This window comes from Onychostruthus taczanowskii, unplaced genomic scaffold, assembly GCF_017590055.1.
Source record: "Onychostruthus taczanowskii isolate IOZ18803 unplaced genomic scaffold, ASM1759005v1 scaffold4, whole genome shotgun sequence".
NCBI lineage: Eukaryota > Metazoa > Chordata > Aves > Passeriformes > Passeridae > Onychostruthus > Onychostruthus taczanowskii.
In genome coordinates, this window is record NW_024501459.1 from 17670897 (window position 1) to 17693645 (window position 22749).

General features: G+C 37.2%; 1 protein-coding gene across 1 annotated transcript in view; it reads left to right on the forward strand.

The window, feature by feature from the left end:
• The first annotated feature begins 4460 nt into the window (after positions 1-4460).
• Positions 4461-22749, forward strand: part of SLC26A7 (solute carrier family 26 member 7) — a 63831-nt gene continuing 45542 nt past the window's right edge. Inside the window, exons 1-3 of the mRNA XM_041412867.1 lie at positions 4461-4650; positions 17752-17862; positions 21535-21707. Coding sequence (XP_041268801.1) covers positions 4461-4650; positions 17752-17862; positions 21535-21707 — 474 coding nt within the window. The remainder of the gene's footprint in view (positions 4651-17751; positions 17863-21534; positions 21708-22749) is intronic.

Below are 22749 nucleotides of genomic sequence, written 5' to 3' on the forward strand. Positions count from 1 at the left end.
TTAAAAGAGCTGAAAAGTCCATTTTACAGAGAAGATGTTTAAGCAGAGCTCAAGCTTTTTGAGCCATGTCTGGCTTCTGAATTGCCTCGGTGTTACTGTCCCCATAGTCTCGTAAATCATCTGTAGGATGAGGGGATGAAGATTATAGATTTATGTGTTTTGTGAAGGGTGAGAATAATATCTTTGTCAGTTTAGGCCCACATTCAAGTAATTAGTGACTGAAATCAGTGCTTTTGAAGTTAATTATTACTGAAAATGCAATGCATCCAAGTGTGGGAGATAAATTGGCAAGCTTTGGAGTTTGTGGATTTTGTCTGGCTTTGATACAGCAGAATTTCAGAGGGGGAAGTTATTTAAATATCAGTAATAAATGATTTGCATGCTTACACATATGCTTCTTCTCTGCCTAGTGTTGTGGTTTAACCCAGGTTTGTGTAATACATGTGGTTGATAACCTACTTTTTTACAAATTCTTAAAATTCAGGAATGCTGTTTAGAACAGTGTGGATTTCTGTCACTGTTTTTGTGTTGTTGCATTTGTCAGCCCTCTGTTTTAATTCTAGTAGCTCGTATTATATTCCCATGTGCTATGTTCTGCAATATATGAACTGCATAATTTGGTCTCTCTAAATTAGTCCTATCATCCTCTTTTTAAAATTTGACTTTCATTCCTATCCAGTTGTGCTTTGTCAAAATACTTTGAATTTTTCATAGGAAAAATTTGTCTAGGAATTGTAGCCATATTTGCCAAAGCTTTATGTGACCAAGATTTTTGCCTGTCTTATTTTCCTAAGTCTTTCATTTAATATCATCTAAATTCTTTAGCCATACTTATTTGACAGAAACAGAGCAGTACCAAAACTGAGTTCATAAAAATGTTTTGTCAAGATAGAGGACAAGGATGAAGAGCAATTAGTTTCTGCACAAAACAAAAAGGTGAGGAAAGCTCAATCATTATGTATTCATTGTATATTAAGATCTAAATCTTAAGATCTAATATGTTTTTGCCAGTGGCCAGCCAGAAAGATGTGTGTAGTTTTGGATTAATGATAGCACACACTTCCCTTTAGCCAGTGATGGTGAAAGGGAGAACTTCAGGAGGTAAGTTGGGTGCTCTGGATGTTCTTGAGGGGAAAAAATTATGCACAGCAGCAGGAGCACAGGTTTAGTTTATCCACACTGGTTTAATGCTGGATGTTTGCAGATATTTAGTTCCTTCCTGAGAAAACTTACAAAGAGCAAGTCACGCTGCAGAATCACAGTGGTTGAGGTTGGAAGGGAGCACAGAGGGTCATCTCTTCCAACCCCCTGCCCCAGCAGGGCCGTCCCAGGGCACACGGCACACTTCACAGTTTATATGAAGTCTAAAAGCAGATCTCATGTAAGAATCCAAAGATTTCCTACAAAATCTGCTTCCATATGAGGTGAGGTTTAGGGCTTCTCTGTCAGAGTTTGCCACTAATTTGTCCTTTTGAGGTCTAAGTTGGAGTAAAGTTTTTTTTTTTTTTTTTTTTTTTTTTTTTTTTTTTTGTTAATCCCTTGAGTCCAGAACTAGAGAATCAAACCCCCTTTCTTCACATATCCACTGTGTATGTAAACTTCCCATGTATGTAAATGTTAGAGGAGCTGATGAAAATACAGACAGTCTCCACAGAGGTTACCCCATCTATTTTTGGAACCTGTTGCAAACCAGGTTTTAAAAGCCCACCACAGCTGATCTATGATGCAATAAATATCTCCTTCTATATACTACTTGTAGTCTAATTTTTGACTTATGGTAATTATCTTTTTAGCTTTGTACATAAAAATTCTGCTAGAATTATATTTTTATGCATTTCCAGAACAACTATGTAATCACTTGAAGATAGCTTTTACTTATATGAGATTATCAAAAAAGCTAACTATGAAGCATCTAATATTACAAAAGCATATGTGAATACATTGACTTAAATGTATAAAACTGAAGGTTTCTCATGCTTATTCTTTAGTGTTCCAGAAAAAGAATTTTATTCACTTGTTTCAGAGCAAGAGAGGGTCTCACAGTCCTGATAGTTCAGGTATATCATGATACAATTCAACCTATGAAAAGCCTGCATAATATGGGAGTGTATAGACTAAAGATTTACAACAGCTGATGGGAAAAAGTTTAAACATTGTGTGTGTGATACAACGTGTTTCCACTAGGATACTGGAGTGCTCTAGGAAAGCGGAGGGGATTTTATGTTTCTTTAAGATTCAAAGGTTGTAATATTTTGTAGTGAGGCTATACTTGTGAGTATAGTATATTTTGTAGTGAGGTTAGCTTGTTATACATATCCATCAGTTATGTTAGCTTGTTATATGTACATCAGTTTTCCCTTAAAAATGTTGATTTCTCTGCAGGTTTGTAACTGAAATGTTGCTTTGTGTCATAGGTAACTAGGAGTATTTATTAATTTCAGAGTAACAATGAAGAATGTATTTCAATAGTGGTGGCATTATCAACTTCAGATTTATGGATAATGCAGTTTTTTACTTATAAAAAATAATTGTTGGGGTAAAACAAAGTTTCCACAACAGGTGTAGGATGTTTGCACTCATGCATGCACACACTTACAGAGAGATACCATCCTTTGTTGGTGGTGGGGGACAAAACTCTCCTGATGATGGAAATCCTAGGTGTCCAGATACTAATCTGGTATTGAGGAAAACTTGCCCAGTTTAACTGACTCTGCAATTAGGAGGTGGGAAAATCTCAATTACAGACTTTGTGAAACATGTCAGCATTTTGGTGCAAGAACTTTGAGGAATGGAGAGTATGTTCTTGTGTGTTTAGCAATGGTTCTTTGGTTTCCCACTGCAAGCTTTTTTGCTCCTTTCAGAATATTCAGAGCTTCTAGCAAACTATGATTAAAAAAAAAAAAAGGCTAGGCTCTTTTACACAAGTACCTATATCTGGGGATGTTTTTGCACATGCATATTTATGTGTAGAAATGTATTTTGATTTTTATTTAATGGTAAATTCTGTTATAGTTAGAGGTACCGAGCATGTCATCAAAACTAAGCAGCACCTGACTGCTGAGTAGCTCTCACTGTAGCTGTGAGGATTCCTGTCCACTTCTGACTATTGAAAGAAGGAAAAGATTTGTGTTGTGAAAACTTAACAGACATAAATGCCTCAGTTATGGAGCACTTGAACTGCACTTTCAAGTTAAAAAAAAACCCAAAGAAAACAAGAAAGAATTGATGTTCAGAGGTTTATTCTAATGAACAGAAGTAAGATTACCTGTCTTTAAAAAGTGTATGTTGTTAATGGCTGGGCAGGGCAGAGAATAAGTATGCCAGGAATAGTTATACGTAAGGGTCTGTCTTATGTTAAGAAATTCTTTCTTTCTCTTCCTTTTTTTTTTTATCTTTGCAATCCTATGGGGCACAGTTCTGGACATCAACTGAATGTCACTCCGTCGAATGGACTGATACAGAAAACTTAGAGGAAAGCTTACTGTGTCCTTGCTCCATATCAGTCAAGGCATTTAAATGCCTGAACATTTAAAGCTCTTCTATGTCCTTATCACTTTGTGTCTGAGCACTTTGTATGTACACAAGGTGCATGATATTATTGCAAGAACAAACGTTACTGGGTGAACTGTCTGTGCTGGGAGAGCCTTTGTTGAATGGACAGCCAAGAGCAGAAAGGACTAGCTTTGAACAAGAACGATTGTCACAAGAATTTTTGGCACTGCCCATGTGAAGCCGATACCTTGCAGTCCCTCGCTGCACTTGGAGCTTGTTACTCTGGAGTTTGAGGTTTCAGCCTACAGAGAGATTCTGTGTATGTTTCTGGTAGGACTTATTGCTACCTGATGTTCTGCATTTGCTACATAAATAAGCTTTTTGTGTCATTTAGAAGACAAAATGCTGATGGAGTAAGACAAGTCTTCTAGCACGAGCTTTACTGAGGTCTTAATGCCTTCCGCCTGCGGCCAGAAAAGCTCCCCCAGGAGAGACAGGCTGCTCTCCCAGGCTTGGCAGGGAGATGCCTGCTCTGCTGGGCACTTCTTGCTCAGATTAGCATAGCCCAGCCTATATCACACACACACCCAGTAATACCTCATTTTGCCACTGGAATGAGGCCAAAAGCACAAGCATTGCAGGGATATAAAGCGGGAAGTTACTGGAAAGAATCACAAACTAACGTGAGACTAGACCAAATCTTTGCAAACAGCAGAAAATGTGATCTTTGCCGTAGACAGTTCTTGCATTTAATGTAGCTGTTTATATGATTGAAGCACTTAATAAGTGTTTTCGTTGAGTATAGTTACAGAACAGCTGCAGAAATCTAAGTGCTTCTGTTCATTTTTTTTTCTTTGTAGTTTGGAACTGAAAAATCTCAGAAGAAAACTGGACACTGACAGAGATCAGGGTGACTCCTCAACTGTGCACTCTCCTGACAGAGGCACTGCTTTTGTGGGGTAGGAATGATGACAGGGGCAAAAAGGAAAAGAAGTACAGTCTGGAGGAAGATCCAGGCTGTTCGCTTTGAAGATATCAAAGCCTGGTGTATGAGAAGGCTGCCTATCTTGAAATGGGTGCCTGTCTACAACTGGAAGGAAAATTTGGCTCCTGATACTGTTTCTGGGATGATGCTAGCTATCCAACAGGTGACTCAAGGTACAGTTAACTCATTTCAAATTAATATTTTAAGTTTGTCTGGTCATATCTGATGTTGATTGAATCTAAACAAAAATTAAAGGAAAAAGATATAGTCTTAACTCATTTATAGGGCGGATGTGCAAATGTGGATAGAAATGCATTGTGATATTGTAGCTAATTTATGTAGAACTTTACTATTTATCCTTTGACAAACTTTCAAACATTTAATATGGAAGGTGAGAGAGCAGTAACTCTAATCATACAGGATATGGTTATATACAATGTTTTATCAATTCAATGACCACCTTTTTCTCTATTTCACATGGAAAACAAAATATAACTCAATGATAACTGCACTATAAAATATGCTGTTCTGGAATAAACATGTGCATGATACTATTATATGTAAAATTCCAAAACACAGCAGGAAGAGTTCGCAACTTTCTGTGCCTAAAGAGTGTTCCTGGCAGAGATATTATCCAGGGAGAGGATCTGTGGCATCCATAGCTTGTGTGCTGATTTAATGCAGTATTGCATTACCTACCACACCTCTTTTCAAGCAGCAATACAAAGTAGGGGTGGAGCTAGACTCCATTTTACAGCTAAAAAAAAAAAAAAAAAAAAAAAAAAAAAAAAAAAGAAAAAAAAAAAAAGGAAGAAAACAAAGGCAGGAAAAAGAAGAAGCTTCCCAAACCCTGCACAATGACCTGCAGAAACTTTAAGTTCCAGTCATCTTGTTTAGTAAAGTGATTGCTACAAGGAAATAAACACTTTTGTCAGTTTTTGATGTGTCTTTGATAGTGTCACCTTCTTATGACAATCTCTTATATTTGGCTCAGACAAATCACAGCTTCTTATCTCAGATGGACTTTAACTCCTTCCTTCACGTGAATGACATCTATTGTTTCCTAACAGTCTTCCATATTAAGTGTGCTTAAGTATCATTCATGTTGTTGAACACTCCTTAAATTGAATTATGCTGGAACTTGAAACAACTGATTTGTATAAGTATTTGTGCTTTTAAAGTAATTAGGAACATCTGCATTGGCATGATTTAACTTTAGGAACCTTAATACTGTAACTCTGCAAAGTATCTAATTTCCCTGGTATGTGTGTATACAACAATTGTAATTAAAATGCTGCTAATAACAGTATGTTGAAATTCATCAAAAATGCTATGTTAAACAGCATTTCTGCAGTGCTGGTAGTTTTAGCCAGGACTTTAATGTTTGACTCTTGTACCAAGAAGTTGTTTACTGTAACAGATAAATCTATGAAGACCCAGTGAAGACAGAAAATACAGGTTTTCTGGTTTATTTATGAGTACTCTAGAAACAATTTTATCTGTATTTTATGCTGTTTAAAAAGAAATACTTTGAAACTCCTGATCTGTTTTTATTTTCTCTGCTTGCTGCTTCTCAAGATTTTGGAATTATTTTAAGGGATGAAATAGGAAGATAGTTAGAGACAAAAGGATTTTATCATGTTTGTGGTGCTTTAATTTGAATGCAAATATACGCTCTTTCTCTAGTGTTGTAAGCATTCTGGTTATCAGAACTATCCTAATATTTTCACAGGAAGACTTATGGATGAAAAGAAGTTCCAGTTGTTATGTAGCACAAATCAAAAAAACCCAAATTTTGGGAGGTCTTATTGTGACTCTTTTCTTTCACTCACAAGATAAACCAACAAATTCTGTAATGCAATGCAAGGCAGAAATTCTAATAATAGTAGGAAAAAAAGGGTAATTGGTGATAATTTACTTGTTCAGCATAGTGTCAACCTCAGCAACAGGTTTCAACAAATCTGAGTATAAGGAAATAAACCTGAGTAATGGAAGTATTTGGAAAAATGTACAGTTGTATTCATATGCAACAGTTTTCTGAATGATGAAAGCTGCAAACTCCAGCGTGGAGAGCAGTCCAGTAGCTTGAGAATAATTAAGAAAAGCCTTCCAAATGAGCTGTGTTTTTCACTATTTCCTTCTGTGGGATTTTTTACTCTTCTGATATTGATCATATTCAGACTATTCAGGCTGGCAACTGCTCTGATCTGGTGTAATGTGTTTGTGTTCTCACTTGTAATCTAAATACTGGATTAAATTGATTTCTCTTTGTATTGTAAGGAAGATGAAAGTCACTGTCCTTACTGTGTCATAGTGAAAGCAACAAAACTGGTCTGGGGAAGGGGAGACTGAGGGGTGTAGCAAGATGGAAAGTAAAGGCATGGGATTATCACAATGTGCTGCTGGGCACTTGTGATGAAAGAGTCGTTGCTGAAACCAAGCAGTCATTCTGAAAATGTTCTACAGTTCTTTCATTGCCTGCTGACAATAATAAATAAATATTAATTCAGGAGGCCCAAAATTCAATGCTCTTTACCTATTGAGACAATACTTGTATTTTCTCTGTATGTATCCCCTAGTTTTAGAGTCCTTTATCTACTTGTACAGAATATGGAGAAAGAAATGTCAAAGATAATTATGTTTCTAAAAATTTTATGAAAATATCTCATACGAAAAAGACCCTACAAGTTCTAACGAAAAAAAAAAAAAAACAAAAAAAACCAAACAAACAAACAAAAAAAACCCAAACAAACCCCAAAAAACCAAAACAAACAAACAAACAAAAAAAAAACCCCAAAAAACCAAACCTTTTCAAATACACCAGTTGGCACAAACATCCAGCTGGACTTGCACAGTCTCAGACTGCGAAGTCAGCCAGCCACAAGTCAAAACCAGTAAAGGAAATCAGACTTCATCAGCTATTTAATATTAGTTCCAAGTGTAATTTAATAATGCTGACATAGAATCCTTATTCTTACTTTGATACCTAAGGTTGAAAAAATAATCTTTGAATCTAAAATGAACATCATGAAGCAGGCTTGAAGTTTGCTATATACTGTAATAGGAATACTATACTTGAAGTTTGCTATATACTGTAATAGTCTCAAAAAACTTCTCAAAACTCTGTTGTTGATAGACTAGAGCAAAATGTCTCTGAATTAACAAAATAAATCCCTAATTTTCTTGTTGGATTAGCATTCATTGCCCTCTTCCCTTTCCCTTTAAAACTTATTAATACCCCATCAACAGTCATTCTGTGAAGAGTCTTTGTTCTGTTTAATTCTGTATCCCTCATCCTTGCAAACAAATTCAATTGCTAGATCCATGCAGATGTCTCATAACTGCCTAACCTTTTTTTCCTTTCCAAATTGAAATCGTGCTAATAAAACAAAGGGTCTGCTGTGCAGGTAAGTAGTTCTCAGCAAGCTGCTTCTGTGTTCTTCACTGGTCAATGAAGACTTAATTGATCAGAGTTAATGAACACTAAGTTGTTAGAGAGCATCCAAAGGAGGGTAACGAGGATGATGAAGGGCCTTGAGGGGAAGCCAAATGAGGAGCAGCAGAGGTCACTTAGTTTGTTCAGCCTGGAAGAGACTGAGGGAAAACCTCAACACTCCTGTGAGAGGAGGTGGAAAGGCAGGCACCGATCTATTCTCTCTTGTGGCCAGTGATAGGACTTGAGGAAACTGAGTCAGGAGGGGTTTAGGTTGGATATCAGGAAAAGGTTCTTCTCCCAGAGGGTTTCTGGGCACAGGAACAGGCTCCTCAGGGAACTAGTCACAACCCCAAGCCTGACAGAGTTCAAGAAGACAATGCTCTCAGGCACACAGTGTGACTCTTGGGGTGTCCTGAGCAGGACCACGAGTTGGACTCGATGATCTTTATAGATCCCTCCCAACTTTGTTTATTCTGTGATTCTATGCTTGTGAGAGGTGGTGAATGACTGCATTTACATCACTTTTTTTCTTTTCTTTCATTCACTTATTAAGTTGTCTATCTTGACTGACAAGTTTTCTCACTTGTGCTTTTCTGATTCTCTCCTGCATCCTTTGAGGAGGAGCGAGTGTCTGGCTGGGTACTTAACTGCTGGCTGGAATCAACCCACCACAGGCGTGATTCATCTGACTAAATCTAAAAATCTAACCATCTGCTTAGTTAAGGTAGATTAATTAATTATATTAATAAGATTTCCTCTGAGTGTAACAGGGATGGGTTCAGGTGTAGACACTGATGAGGCAGACATCAAAGTTTAGGTGTCTCAACCATTATATCCATATCATTTTGGGTAATAAACAGATAAACAGTTCATGTTTAACAGTTCATGGTTAAAGGCAGGTCTTACTGTTTTCTTTTCTGTAATTCATCCACTGACCTGTCAAAATAGAATTATTTGTGGGTTTTTTGTGTGACATGGTCACCCCACACTCATGTAAGAAAAATACTTTGATCAGCCTGGGTCTGATTTTTTTCTTGGTTTCCTTACATGATAAAATTAAGATGCATTATGACACAGTCTTTCCATGCAGCTAAGTCTCATTAAACTGTCATCATGTTTTTTCTGTAGCCTTCTGAACATGTGCTACAGTCCCATCTTATCTCTTCAGAATGCATCTGCTTAGCTTGTTTTCACAGTGGTAACTTTTATTGCACCAAGCAAATTATTCATCTTTACTTTCAAGACATGTCATAGGTGATCTTTCCTACATTATTTATTCATTACCAAGCTCTTGATCCATCTACTATTAATCCACTTTGCTATCCTTCTCATGCAGTCTTTTTTTTGCTTGTTTTGCTGCTTGTTTTTCCCTGGGCAGAATTGTGCACACTGCACAGAAAGTTTGGCATATAGAAACCATGTAGCTAGTACCATGACCCATCAGTGAGCTTCCCTGACTGTCCCTGAATGCAATAGAAATAAAGCCAAGTTTGTCAGAAAAAGTTTATAAAAGAGACCCTCTGTCATGTAGATGAGTTTATTGCCAGAGGAATTATTACCCAAGTTAGTCTCCTTGAATACATATTTTATTTTTTGAATATATATTTTAGTGTATGTAACTTATTTATGTTCTCTGTACAGGTAGGGGACACAAATGTGTCTGAAGCATTTTGGTCATGAAATGCTGTGAAAATTAAGTGCTCTGCATAACAGCTGAAGTTGTTTTACTCTTTCTGGATGTAAATTCCTAATGTAGGTACCTAACTTCAGACAATGTCAGCCCTTCTCTCAGGCTTCTTCCAAGATCTCTCTTGAGGGTTTGATAATTATAAACCCCATCTTCAAGCTATTCATGACCAGACAGTCTCCTGCTTACACAAATATATGACTTAAATTCTTTTTTTTTTTTTAGCAATTTTCTGGGTGATGATAATACTTATACCCTGCACTTTTCATTTTAACAATTTAGAGCTCCTTACACTTACCAGTAATAGAAAAGTTTATGGGTAGGGAAATTAGACACAGAAAAATGCTTTTGCTTGAAACAGAGAAATTACTTTTGCAATACTACGCTGAGAGTTTATGGTGCAAAGAACTCAGGTTTCAGTAGTTTGCTACTGATATGCATGTCTAACACTGCAACTGAGTTAAACCCCTCCAAAAGAACCCGCAAACCTACAAGTGCTTTTACAGCCTTTAAAAAAAGAAATGCAAAACAAAGGCGTGGTACTTTCTACTGAAGTATTTGGTCTGAATGGAAACCTCAGTGCAAAATTAGAACTTTGACTCAGTTTCCTGAAGGATGATGACTTTTCCATGAGGGAAATGGTCAAGCACATGGATATATAACTGATATCAAACAGAGAAAATGAAACACTTCCAGGTTGAAAACTGAGATAAGTAATTGCCATCTCAGGATTCTGAAAAACAACGTAAGTGTCACTGTGGATCAGGTAACACCTACCCTAGACGATTCTATCACATTTGGAATTATATTTTGTGATTGATTGTGAGTATAGTGTTGTACCCCAGTTACAAGTCTGTACTGCAGATGAGGGACTGGACCAGATGCAACCCATAGTGTTGTATTTCTCCTTAGTAATAATAATAATAATAATAATAATAATGAAAATACATATCCATGTAGAGCAATAAAGGATACCAGAGTGATGGATTCAGCTATGCAATTCTGAAGCAAGGCTCTAGGACAGATGGTGGGTTTTACTTCAGATTTATGTATGGGTTCTAAAGACAAATCTGCTGCTGCCCTCAGTTAGACGTAGTTTTAATGGTGTGTTGGAAAATAATTAGCCTATTTAAAAAAAAAAAAAGGCTGCTGCGTGAATTGGGAGGTGCAAAGAAACCGATGACCACTGGCAGTGCTGTCTGTTGATCACTATATCACAAGTATAGTGTGTCATTTTGGTTGCCTCTGTTCAAAGAAGATGATCTCATTAGAAGAAAAGGTTAGGAGAAGGAGCAGAAAAGCAGAGATTATATTTGAGAGAAAAATGGCTCAGACAGGTTAATTAATACATGAGAAGGTTTTTTCTTTATCAGGAAAGGCATTCAAATTAAAAGAGAGTTGCAGACAGTTGAGGAATGAAAATAAAGTAACTTGAATCTGTTTAGATTTAAAATTGGAAATAGTTCTAAAAATATTGTATTTAATTATTGGGTTCAGAAGATGGATCTCTTTATCACATAATTCCATTCATGGGTGTGCTAAATGACAAAAAATTGTGCTTGGCTGTCATAAGGGGTAGCAGACCACAAGGGAAGGTCTTCACAATTTTATGCTCCCCTTCAATTTTATGCTGTCTTTGGAGCTGCTGCTCAAAAAAAAAAAAAAAAAAAAAAAAAGTGACGTTTGGAACTTCTGTATATATATGAAAAAGTTAAGACAAATGTGTGGGAGTTTCAAATGAAAACACTGTCACTCTATTTCTGATTCAGTCTTTGCTTGCTAAGTTTGTGGAATCATAAACATTTTTCTGTTTCTTTTGAAATATATATTTTTCTGTATATTATGTTGCTTGTACTCAATAGCTGCCACTGGAAGCATGAGGGTACAAGATTTGGACTTTCAAACTTACCAGATTGTAATGATGTCAGTGTTTGTAGTTTAAAAGAAAAAAAATTTTGTAGGCAGCTAGTACAGGGATATGCTTAATGTAGAATTTATATATAGTATTATATATTTGCTGCCTTTCCTGTGACCTATCATGAACAAGAAATGCTTTGGCTCAAGAGGATTTTGGTGGGCTGTTTTTTTGGAGGGTGGAGGGCCCTTGAGACATATTTCCTCTAAAAGTTAAAAATGTAGATGGCATCTGATGAAATCAGTACTGTTATTTCTGCCAGCTTCATTTCTTTTTCATTCTTCAAGCCCAATAATAACTCACTGAGTCTTGGTGTGGTTTGTATGTTTTAATTAAACTTAATTTAATCTGGAGCTGGATTTATTGCTGAACAACTAATTCCTTAACACTGGCTGGAGACCCTGACATTAAAAAAAATTAACTATACTGCCTTCCTGCATTCCAGAACTGGTGCCCAGTGTTTTGGAAGGCATGATGCCAAGAACTTATATAATTTTTTTTCTTAGCTTTTCATGGAGCAACCCCAGCTGTGTCTTCTCAAGGGTGATAGTTGCTGGGTTTATTTCAGGCTCTGATCATAAATGTAGACATAAATATACTCTAAGCTGACTAACTGGAGCTAATAATTTTATTAAGGGGTAAAGCTGCCTTGTAAATATACATCTGGCTTACAAATAACATGTGTAGATGAAATAGAATAGGCACATTTGGAAACAGAGCCAGAAAAACCTCCTACAGCCAGAAAAACCCTCTCCAATGCGTTGGAGAATCCATGATTTCTGGAAGAGTGTCCAGCTGAACTCTATTATAGTTCTCTCATGCAAAAAGTAATGATGTAAGCAGAATATGAAATTTAACATGTTAGTGAGAAAATGTGGGACAGTGTTTCACACTTTACAACTCTCCAGTGGAGCAGCACAGCACTTAGGCTGCTGTGCATGCAGTATTTTCTTTCTAATGTCTATAAAAATTCTTCCAAGTTACACATGTGCTAATGCAGACCTGTCTAACAGACTGCTAAAATGTGAATTCAGCTTCTGGATGACCTCTGACTCCCTTGGAGCCTCCTGTCCAGGTGCACTCTGGCGCGCATACTCTGCCTGCCCAGAAGAGCTGTGCGGATCCCTGTGCTTTGGGGCGCCTGAGCACCATGGACAGAGACTGAGCAACCCAGGAAGCTTTGATCCTTGAAGGAAGAAATGACGCCATACATAATCTTCCAGATAGAAAACTGCTAGTGTTCAGATCCTTGGCCACTGATTTGCCAAAATGGATGCCCTTTTCCTGGATTTCAGCAAGTCCAGCTCATCTGGATTAAGGCCTGCAATCACTCATGAGAGGTTTTTGTTTCTCCACAGCATTGATGCTTCTCAGAAGATTACTTCATAGTTACCTGCTTGCCAGAAACTCCTGAAGGCTTCATTCTCTGTTTATTCTTACTGAAATACAGAGATATTTACCTATAATCCTCTTTCAAAATCCTTCTTTGTTTCTGTTTTTGTCTTCATGTATTATGGCTGGCTAGTGGATAATAGCTCATAGCACTCATTGTGAAACAGTTAATAAAATCTTTGTGGTGTTCAGATTTTGTGTCAAATTTGTCCTAGAAGGGTCTTAATGTTTCATCTCAGATTTTCTGTCAAGACTGACAGCTTTTTTTGAGGAGCTCTATTAAAAGAAAAGAAAACACTAGAAACTTTTTCGTGTTCTGTTTTGTATGTCTGATCACTGTTCAAGCTGTCTTGAACAGTGGAATCATAAGCGGGTCATGCCATCCACTTGTTTCTTCCACCATAATCTTGCATATTTTCCTTTTGAACATTAAGATACAAATGTCAGTACGTGGAGATCTGTAAAGTGGCAGAATAGCAGTGTTTCCTCAAGTCTACCTGTGATGTGGTTGCCAGATGGTACATTGGGAGAGCTACACTTCAGAATCTGTGAAATACTGTGAATTCAGGTGCTATGGCTAACACAGCTGTTTCATTTTGAAACATCCTTCCTCTCTCACCAGGCTGAAGGAGACAGCTGCATGGGAAGGAGCTGCACTGAAGGATCCTTCAAAAAAGAGGAGGGTTGCCAAATCAGCATTGTGTGGTCTCTGAAAGATTTATGGTTAATTTTTGAGGGACTGTCCTTCCATTTTGTCTTTACATTCTTAATTTGTCTCAGGCTTTGAATGACAGAAGAACCAAAGAATGATTTTAAGCTCTTGGTACTTTGTCACTAAATAAGTGAGACAGAAGGTACAATCCACTTGTGCTGCCCCAGCAAATGTACATTGAGAGAACTGATACTGAGCTGCCCAGTTTTTGGAGGTTAATGATATTATTTCCAAAAGATCATTTTGTGTTAAGAGCTTTTACAAAGCCATTGTCAAAGTATCCTCCAGAACTAGGAGGCTTGTGTAGGAAAACTCTTATGAAATATAATATTAATATTTTCCTGTGGTGGAAAAAAGAATCTTGTTTTTTTTCTTCAATAGAAGTTGGCTATCCAGAGTTAGAGCTAGAAATTAAAGCCTGGGATATGAGTCATTGGTTGTCTGATTTGTTTGTCCAGGAAATATTGATAGGAGACTGATTAAACATGTGTTAGTTCTACATTTTAGGGCATCCTCAGAAAATACCCTTCTTACTACATAATAGAGCTTTGTGAGAAGATGGAGAAGAAATGGAGAAATTGTATTTTTCTGAAGCATTAGAGAATGCCCACATCTGCAGATAGCATTTTTGAGTGGGATAAGATGAATTAGTGTCATTTAGGGTTCCATAAACCTGGGGCCTGACCATCTTGGTATAGTCAGACTTAAGAGTAAAAGGTTACAATTACAGAAAGTTATTTGAATATACACTCTATCAGAAAAACTTAAAAAATATATTATAGCTTTTTACAGTTAATATTAAATGATACTAATGTTGATACTCTTCAAATTAATTATAAGCTTAATATTTTCCTGCTTCTTAATTTAATTTCTGGTTTGCGCCTAGTATTTCCAAAAGACACGGTAGAGTTTTCCTCAGAACAGATGTATGTACCATGAGCATATTTCCAGATGCAGAGAACTGTTAACTAGTTGACTATACTCTGGTGATTCATAGCTCTTCCTATGGAAAATATTTTTTTATTGCTGTAGTTTTGGCACTAATCTAATTAGCAGAAACTTCCAACTCAAAGTGAGACCTTTCTCCTGCGGTAGAAGATGGCCTTCTTTCTCTTTGTATCAAGTTTGTTATTTTGCAGCTACTTGCATTGACACCGAGTGTTAAACATCTCTTGCTTTTCAGCCTGATGTGCCAGAGGACTGTTAAGCACCAGGTGCTAGTCACAGGTCATGGTTTTCAGTGAAAGTGTCCCACAATGTTATCTTATGATAAGGAGGTAGTTAAAACAAACAATATTAATGTACTGTATCCAAACTTACTGTTCAATATTTGTTTGCATTTCTTTTCATGGAATTTATATTCTTATATGAAAACCTTAATGTCACTGCCGTGGGGGCTTCTCCATATTACCAGTGAAGATTATGTGAGATCCTTACTTTATGATCTATTTTCTTTAAGTATTACTCTATGGAATGAAAAAAAAGAAAATAATGTTTCCTGTCTTTTGACAGGAAAGTTCTTGAGCAAAGAGAATGCATTGCAGTGAATTTTAATATGGAAATTAATGAAATAAACTTAAATATACTACTGATTGCATCTTGAAAAGTATTTGAACCTTTAGAACATTTTATTCCTAATAAGAAAACCTGAAGTCTTCACTGATTCTATTTTATAATGCTTCTCTGTTCTTACACACTTCAGTAAGTGCTACACATGCTTCAGTAATGGGAGTAAAAACCTAACAAACAGAGCCAGGATTCAAGTCAAATGCTGGTAGTTTTAGCTCTGGCCTTATTGCCACCACCTCACCATGAAAAAGAATGACATACTGCTTCTAGAAACTTAATACAAAAGAATGTGAAAGGTCTAGGCATGAAATGGAGGAAAACAGGGGCCAAATTTAAGATCAGATTATCTGCTTGTAAACAAGTGATATTTATCAGCAGCAGGTAATCTGGATTTACAACCATAACCTGTATAACAGGCTCTTCCCAAAAACCTTCTAAAGTACATATCTGGCTCAACATTCAGTACTGAAGCTTGTGTATTTCCCTTATGCTTGTCTACACAGACAGGTCACTTCATTTCAATTATGTTGTTATAATTAAAATGAGACTGAAATTATACTGATTTTTCTGATTCGTTCAATTTTTGGAGAGTCAAATAATTAGCCTAGCATAATGTTTTGTTGCAAGGCTGGAATATGTGTTTGAGTAGTATTCAACTAGTAAATTAATTCCAATTTTTCTCTTTCTGTTTGGTTTTAATGGAAGAGCTTTCCAGTGTTACACAAGCTTTAAAAATTTCTTTCTCCTATTCTCTGTTTCCCCTCCTCCTCCATGTATAATTTTATCTGGATTGGGTCACGTAGTTCTCTCCTGTGCTGTTTTTATTCTCCTCAGGCACACCCTTCTGTGTTGCTCTTGGTTCAGAATCTTCTTTTACCTCTATTGATCATGTGAACATGGACATTGCACTACAATTTCAAAGAACTTTCTGGCTTATGATAACGCTCTGCTAACAGAAAAATGCAGAACTATCAGCAGATGCACTCTTTATAAGGCTGAAGAGCAACCAAGTCCATTTCTGTTTAAATGAAGTTTAAAACTAAACACATTTTAAAATATCTCTTCTCCAAGTCATAATTGATAGTGCTACTTTGCTGAGCACAGTGTGGATGAAAATGATCCATGTAGGATTCACGTCAGCAAAATCTTCACTGTGAGGTTTTTCTACAGACAGATGAACTGCTTCACTGAGAACTTGACACTTCTGACCTTTTTGTATTTTCTTGCCTCCCCCCCACCAAGTGCACTTTGTGACAGACTCAAATGAAAATGTAAGAAGATTTTGAATTAAAATGTTCAGAATTGTCTCTGAAAACCCATAAACAAAGACACTTTGGCACTCTCCATATTATCAAAGCTCCATAACACCAACATTTCAGGCAAAGAATGCTGTCTGGAGCAGTTAGGAAAGCTTGTTGAGAACAAAGAATCCTACAGGTTTAGTTTTCTTTGGGGGTTTCACACGTACACAGAAGGCAACTCCATTCCACAGATCTGAATCTCCTGTGTCACAGCCCACACGTGGTCATTCTCCCAGTGCACACACCTCTGCCCTAGGCTGGTGAGTACACTCAGGTGGAAGCTGGACTTCAGAAAGGCATCTTGTGTGTTACACAGGCCAGTCCTTTCTTCCAGACTGCATGATGAGGTATTCACCAAAATTTATGGAGCAACTGTGCAAGCCAAGTTCTCCTGCTGTCAGTGCCCAGAAGTAAGAGCTGTGAGATGGCTTTGGAACCTGCTGATCTGAAGCAGCTCTGGGGAGTCTCCTTCTGGTGACTTGCAAGAAGCCAGTGCAGTCTGACTTGCTGTATTAGGTATCTCAAGTTGAAAAGCAACCAAATATGCTGCTTTGCAGGAATGTTTCTATTGAAAGATGAGTTCCTGTCCAAGACTTTCTAAGAAAAGGATAGATGCTGTCCTCTATAGCTAAGCAATGAAGGTAATCAGTAAGTCTATAAAGTTAAACCTGAACCAATTCTGTTTGTTCTCCATCTCAACATGAAAGTCAAATGCTATCTGTTTCTGAACTGACAGCTTTACAGGATGAAAGAAATGTTAATGCCTAAAGGCTTATAAACCCCAGGCACCTAAAAAGTGATGAACTCTAGAATATTTTTTTGTTTAAGAAATTAGGAGAAAGCAGACTGAAGGGGATCCATCCAAACAAAAATTACAGGTTTTGAAATATTTGTAAATAACCATCCCACTGCCTGGAGACAGGCAGTCTCAAACCCACGTTTGTGAGGGTGGGGGTGAAACATTGCTGCCTCCTCCACTGAGGGCTGGCTATTAAAGGAGGCTTGGAACCATTAATGGAGACAACTTGGAAACATGGTAGGATATGTGGATTTTGATGATGAAATGAAAAACCTTCCACTGTTATTTCTGGTTCTTATTGTACAGTAGTTCACTTACGCTCCAAGTTTTAAGAAAGGAAGGTGAGTTTTTTCCTGCTCTTTATAAAATTGTAGACATTTCCTCATAAAAACAAAAAAACAACAAAGCAAACAGAACAGTTTTATCTTCATACAGTAAAGTAATTCTCTTTAATTTTCTATAGGGCTGGCCTTTGCTGTTTTGTCTTCAGTCCACCCAGTTTTTGGTTTATATGGATCTTTTTTCCCAGCCATTATTTATGCCATATTTGGAATGGGACGTCACGTTGCAACAGGTAAGTGTCTGTTTGCTGAAGTAGTTTCCAAAAATAAAGGATCGGATACTGAAATTTATTCCTGTTTTAAGGTCAATGGAAGGAAAATTACCTATGATTAAACATAAATGTTTTGTGCTTCTCTTTACAACTATTTTTTGTCAGTTTATGTACTTTAAAGAGCCTCATTAAGAATATCTTGGAGTTACTCCTGCCATTATAATTTAATATTGCACTGACACTTCCTTTGTAAATGTAATTTAGTAAGAGCTTTTTGTATTTTAACTTTGCTTTAGAAATCTGCTTCAGGCTAAGAGTTTAACACAGGGCTCTGCCAACAAGATGTATGTAAATGGAAATGAAAAACGTTCGACTGCCTCTTTAACCGTAGAAAACACACATTACTTCTCACCTGTCTAAAGCATAAATCCTGCATTTTTCAGGAAAAGAAAAACAAAATCAACCTTCTGAGCCCATTACTTGCTATTGTATTAAAGCGAGAGACTCTCCCAATAAGGACTCTTACCCTCTTGCAGAGTAGTTGGGTAGATAGGGAAAGATGCTGCCTGGCTAATCTGTTGGTAGTTATGAGTTACTTGTTTGCCCTCAGCAGAGCCTCAGCAGCTGAAAAACTGAATGGCTTTGTACTCCTAATAGGTTGATGAATGCTCTGTTTCTGAGCCCAACTAAGTCCAATTATAGAGGGCAGCTGGAAATAATACTCATTAGATTGAACCACAAATTCTTTGCTGTGCAGAAGTGGGCACTTGATGGCCCCTGAGGTTTGCAGGAAGGGTGAGATAGACGCAGTAGCAGCACACAGCATGGCTGGGTAAAGGGAAGCAGCCCCTGTGGCTGCCAGAAGATTTAAGCAGGGAGGAGGCATCCCTTTCTTGAAGAGGAGAAAATCTTCTGAAAGGACAAAAGATGGTTCTGGGTAATCGCACTCAAAATGAACTCTGCAGAGTCTGATTGCACAAGTGTATGCATGTTCTACTAAGAAGTTAACAACACATTTTGAGCACCCTTTTTGGTCAAAAATATTCAGGTACATTACAAAAAAATACAATTCTGAACAGCTATAAATTTTCTTAGAGAAAAAGGAAAGCTGAAAGTTTGCTTTCCCTATATGTACAGAGAGTATTTGAGCCTTTTGATGTCTGAAAAGGATCTGTAGATGTGTTAGTGTCCTAATGCTGTAATGTTGTAATGATTGTATTCAACTCATGTTAAAAGGGAAGCATTCCAAGAAAAGGTGGAAATTTAGAATCTGGAAAATAAATTTTATTCTTGAATACAGATAGATTAAAACTTTAACCCATACTAAAAAGCTGTTTCAAAACAAAAAAAAAAAAAAGAATTGGAAGTGTATTGCCAGAAGTTTGTTGGTATATGATTATTAGGAAGACAAGAACCCATCATGTGTAGGAAAGATAGGTAAGCATCTGGCTGCCATAAATTCTAGTAATGAAAACAGTTGATAAAATAGGTAAATATGCTGTTAAGTCTGATGTTTTATCCTTGGGAGGGAATAGTGTTCAGAGAATGCCTTGCTGAGTTCCACAGGTTCATGTGTGCAGATTTCTGCATGGTCCTTGGTGTGGAAACTCTTTCCACTCTTAATTCTATTTCAAAATTTAATCTCAATCAAAAAAAAAAAAAAAAAGGGCAACAAAAGAATTTTCTTGCACATATGGAAATTTTAAAATTAATAAATATGAGTGACATATATTGTTGATCTTTTCAGAAGGAAGGTCTCATGCACTTGTTCCCCCAGCCTCAGTTAAGGCATCGTGGTGTGTAGCTGAGTGTAGAGGAGCCATACTGCCTGCCTCAACTGCTCCATAATTCCTTGTGGACATTGGAGACAACCTCTTCCCTTACCAGAATTTTCTGTAAGATCTGTGATGCTCCCCATATGTACACAGGCTGTAAAAGTGTTCTTTTTTAGTGAAGACAGTCATGTTAGTATGAAATGGAAAATCCATCAATGGCCCTGTTCAGTTAACTTTTATCCACTTGAAATGCCTCTTTGAAAAGGCTGATCTATTTGAAGAGTTTTCTCACCTGAGCAATAAACATATACAACTTTTCTTGACTTTCGTTAACATAATTGATTTTGAGCCATCCTGAGACAGTTTTATCTGCCGTAAACAACACATATACGTCTTTGATTTAAGATAGAATTTCATGTCAGCTGTTTTCAAATTTAATTTTATGCAAACATCTTACAACTATAGAATGGCCAGGTTTGGAAGGAACCATAAAGGTCTTCTAGTTCCAGCCCCTCTGCCATGGTCAGGGACACCTTCCACTAGGTTAAGTTGCTCAGAGCCCCATCCAACCTCGCCTCGAGCACTTCCAGGGATGGGGCAAAAAAAGCTATGTATAATCAGACCCTGTTGGAGAGGAGTTAAAGTGACTTATGTAAAGGAAAATCCTACCTCACTACCATCTAGACTACTGTATGAATGTCAACAAGTGCATGGAGAAGGGATATACTTTGAATATGAGATAACAGAATAGTCAAACAGCTACTGATAAGGTTCCACACCAAAGGTTACTAAAAAAACTAAGTTGTCCTTGTGATAGAAGAAAAGTCCTTTTATTAATTATTAGCAGGTTGAAAGATATGAAGCAAAAGGCTGGACCTCATGGTCACTTTTCAGGGTGGTGGTATCCCTGGTGGGTTCCTGAGGAATTCTTGCTGTGAGCTTTACTCTGTGAAGGCCAAGGTGAGGGCAGGACTGCATACACTGGGTCCTGCAGCAGTAGAAAAAAGGCAAGTTCAGAGAGAAATTGTTTTAAAAGACTTTTAAAATATAAATTAAAGAAAACAGTACAGCAGATGCTGAACTTCTGCAACCTGCTCTCAGAGGACACGTTGGAAGAGAAATTAGAGGCAGGTTCAGACAAACTTTTGTCAAACTCACGAATGCTAGTCCACAAACAAAATCAAAAAAAGCCAGCTAAGGAAGTACTTCTCTAACACAACAGCTCTGGATGCTGGCAACAAGGGCAATGGCCCACAGAAAATGGCCAGGCTTGTGTGCTTTCCCCAGGGATCACATCTGACTGTCACAGCTGGAGGCTGAGTACTGGGCAAGATGGGCCATTGGTCTGACATAGCAAGATATTCTTATGCTCTAATAGCTCTGCATGTTTGTGTCTTTTAATGTTGAATTGTCATTCAGTTATCTTTGTGTCATTAAATGTGCTTTATCTCTGTCAGCAAATAAATGTTTTTTCATAACTTGCCTCCATTTATTAGAGTGCTACGTACTATTTAATGGACTAGGTACTATATATATAGTATGAATTAATTGCCCTAGAAATTTGAATGGTGAACACTTGGGATTCTCAGAGAAATAGCTGCTTGATCACATTCAAGGTGAGTTAAAAGCATTTCTGATAACTTGAAATCATTGTAAATTGTTGTATTTGAATATCTTTTGTAAACCTGTCTTAACAAATGTGCTAAAAAAATTACATTTAATTTGTCTGTATAAATGCTATTTTATGGGAAGAAATGTGTGTTACATAGAAAAATTACCTTAAAATTGTTCTTTATGATGACAGGAATGTATAAAATGGCACTTTTACTTATAGTGGCCATTTTAAAAAAGAGTCCATGAGTGATGAGTACAGACAGATATACAATTATTGGTGATTAATGTGTGGCTTTTTTTACAGGAACTTTTGCTTTAACTTCCTTAATATCTGCCAATGCAGTTGAGCGTCTTGTTCCTTCAGTCAGAACTAATTTCACTGCAAGCAATAATTCAGGAATTTTGGGTTTGTCAGAATTTGAAATGCAGAGGATTGGAGTTGCAGCAGCAGTTTCATTTCTAGGAGGAATCATTCAGGTTGGTAGTGATCATTTTCTGTATGCTACTGATGTACTGCCTTTGTTACAGCTATGACATTTATAATAGTTTTTATATTTCTCTGAGAAAAACTAATGAAAACATCTGCTTCAATGGTCATAAATGATGAAATTAATGCACTTTAAGAACTTGCTATTCCTTTATTGAGATGTCATAATTATCTGTATACATTCTCCCAATGTTTTATAATATGAAGCAAAACCACCTTCAGTCAGCTTTACCATAATACTCACTTGCAGTGGGTGTCCCTTTTCCTTCTTCAGAAACAAACATGAATCAGCTCCTGGTAAGCACTGACATATTTCTGAGGCTTTCTGTTGCCCTTAGCTTGAAAAGCAATACTATACAATATCCAATAATTAAAAACAGTAGGGAAAGTTTTAAATTCTCTTTAGAGTTCACACACCCATCATTAAAGTGAAATAGTAAAACAGATGTCTTCAAATGATTCTCTAAAGTTTATTTAAATGATCAGAGGTCTTTTAAATTTCTTCTTTTTTCTTATTCTGGCTAAAAGGGCAAAGTTTCTTTATCTATTGCCAGTTGCTTAGGTCTTCAGTGAAGGCTTCCCTCTTTCCTTGTAAATATTAAAATAGAAGTAATGTGCCAGCACGTGAAATTGCAACACATCCTAGGTACCTGGGCTCCTGAAACAAGCCCAGATCTCTCTTGGTGCTTTGGTTCCCTCTCCCATGCAGAGGATGGGCAAAGGGGCCCAGAATGGGATTGGCAGGAACTGGGGAGTGTTAGTCCGTAGGAAATATCAAGAAGCATTGTTATTTCTGTTGCGTTCTTATAATTATTTTATTGGTTTTTGATGAGGATTCTTTTATTGGATTATGACTTGGGGTAGGAGCATGAGGGACAGCCTACAGACAAGACAGAAAGCAGAGCTGATGCAGATTGTGCCTGGCTGTGCCTGCACATGCTGTCCCAATGTGCAGCCCAGCACTGCATCTTATGCAGGGTGCTTGCAACAGCAGAGCATGAATGGAGCTCTTCATGCACTAGTCCTGTGCCC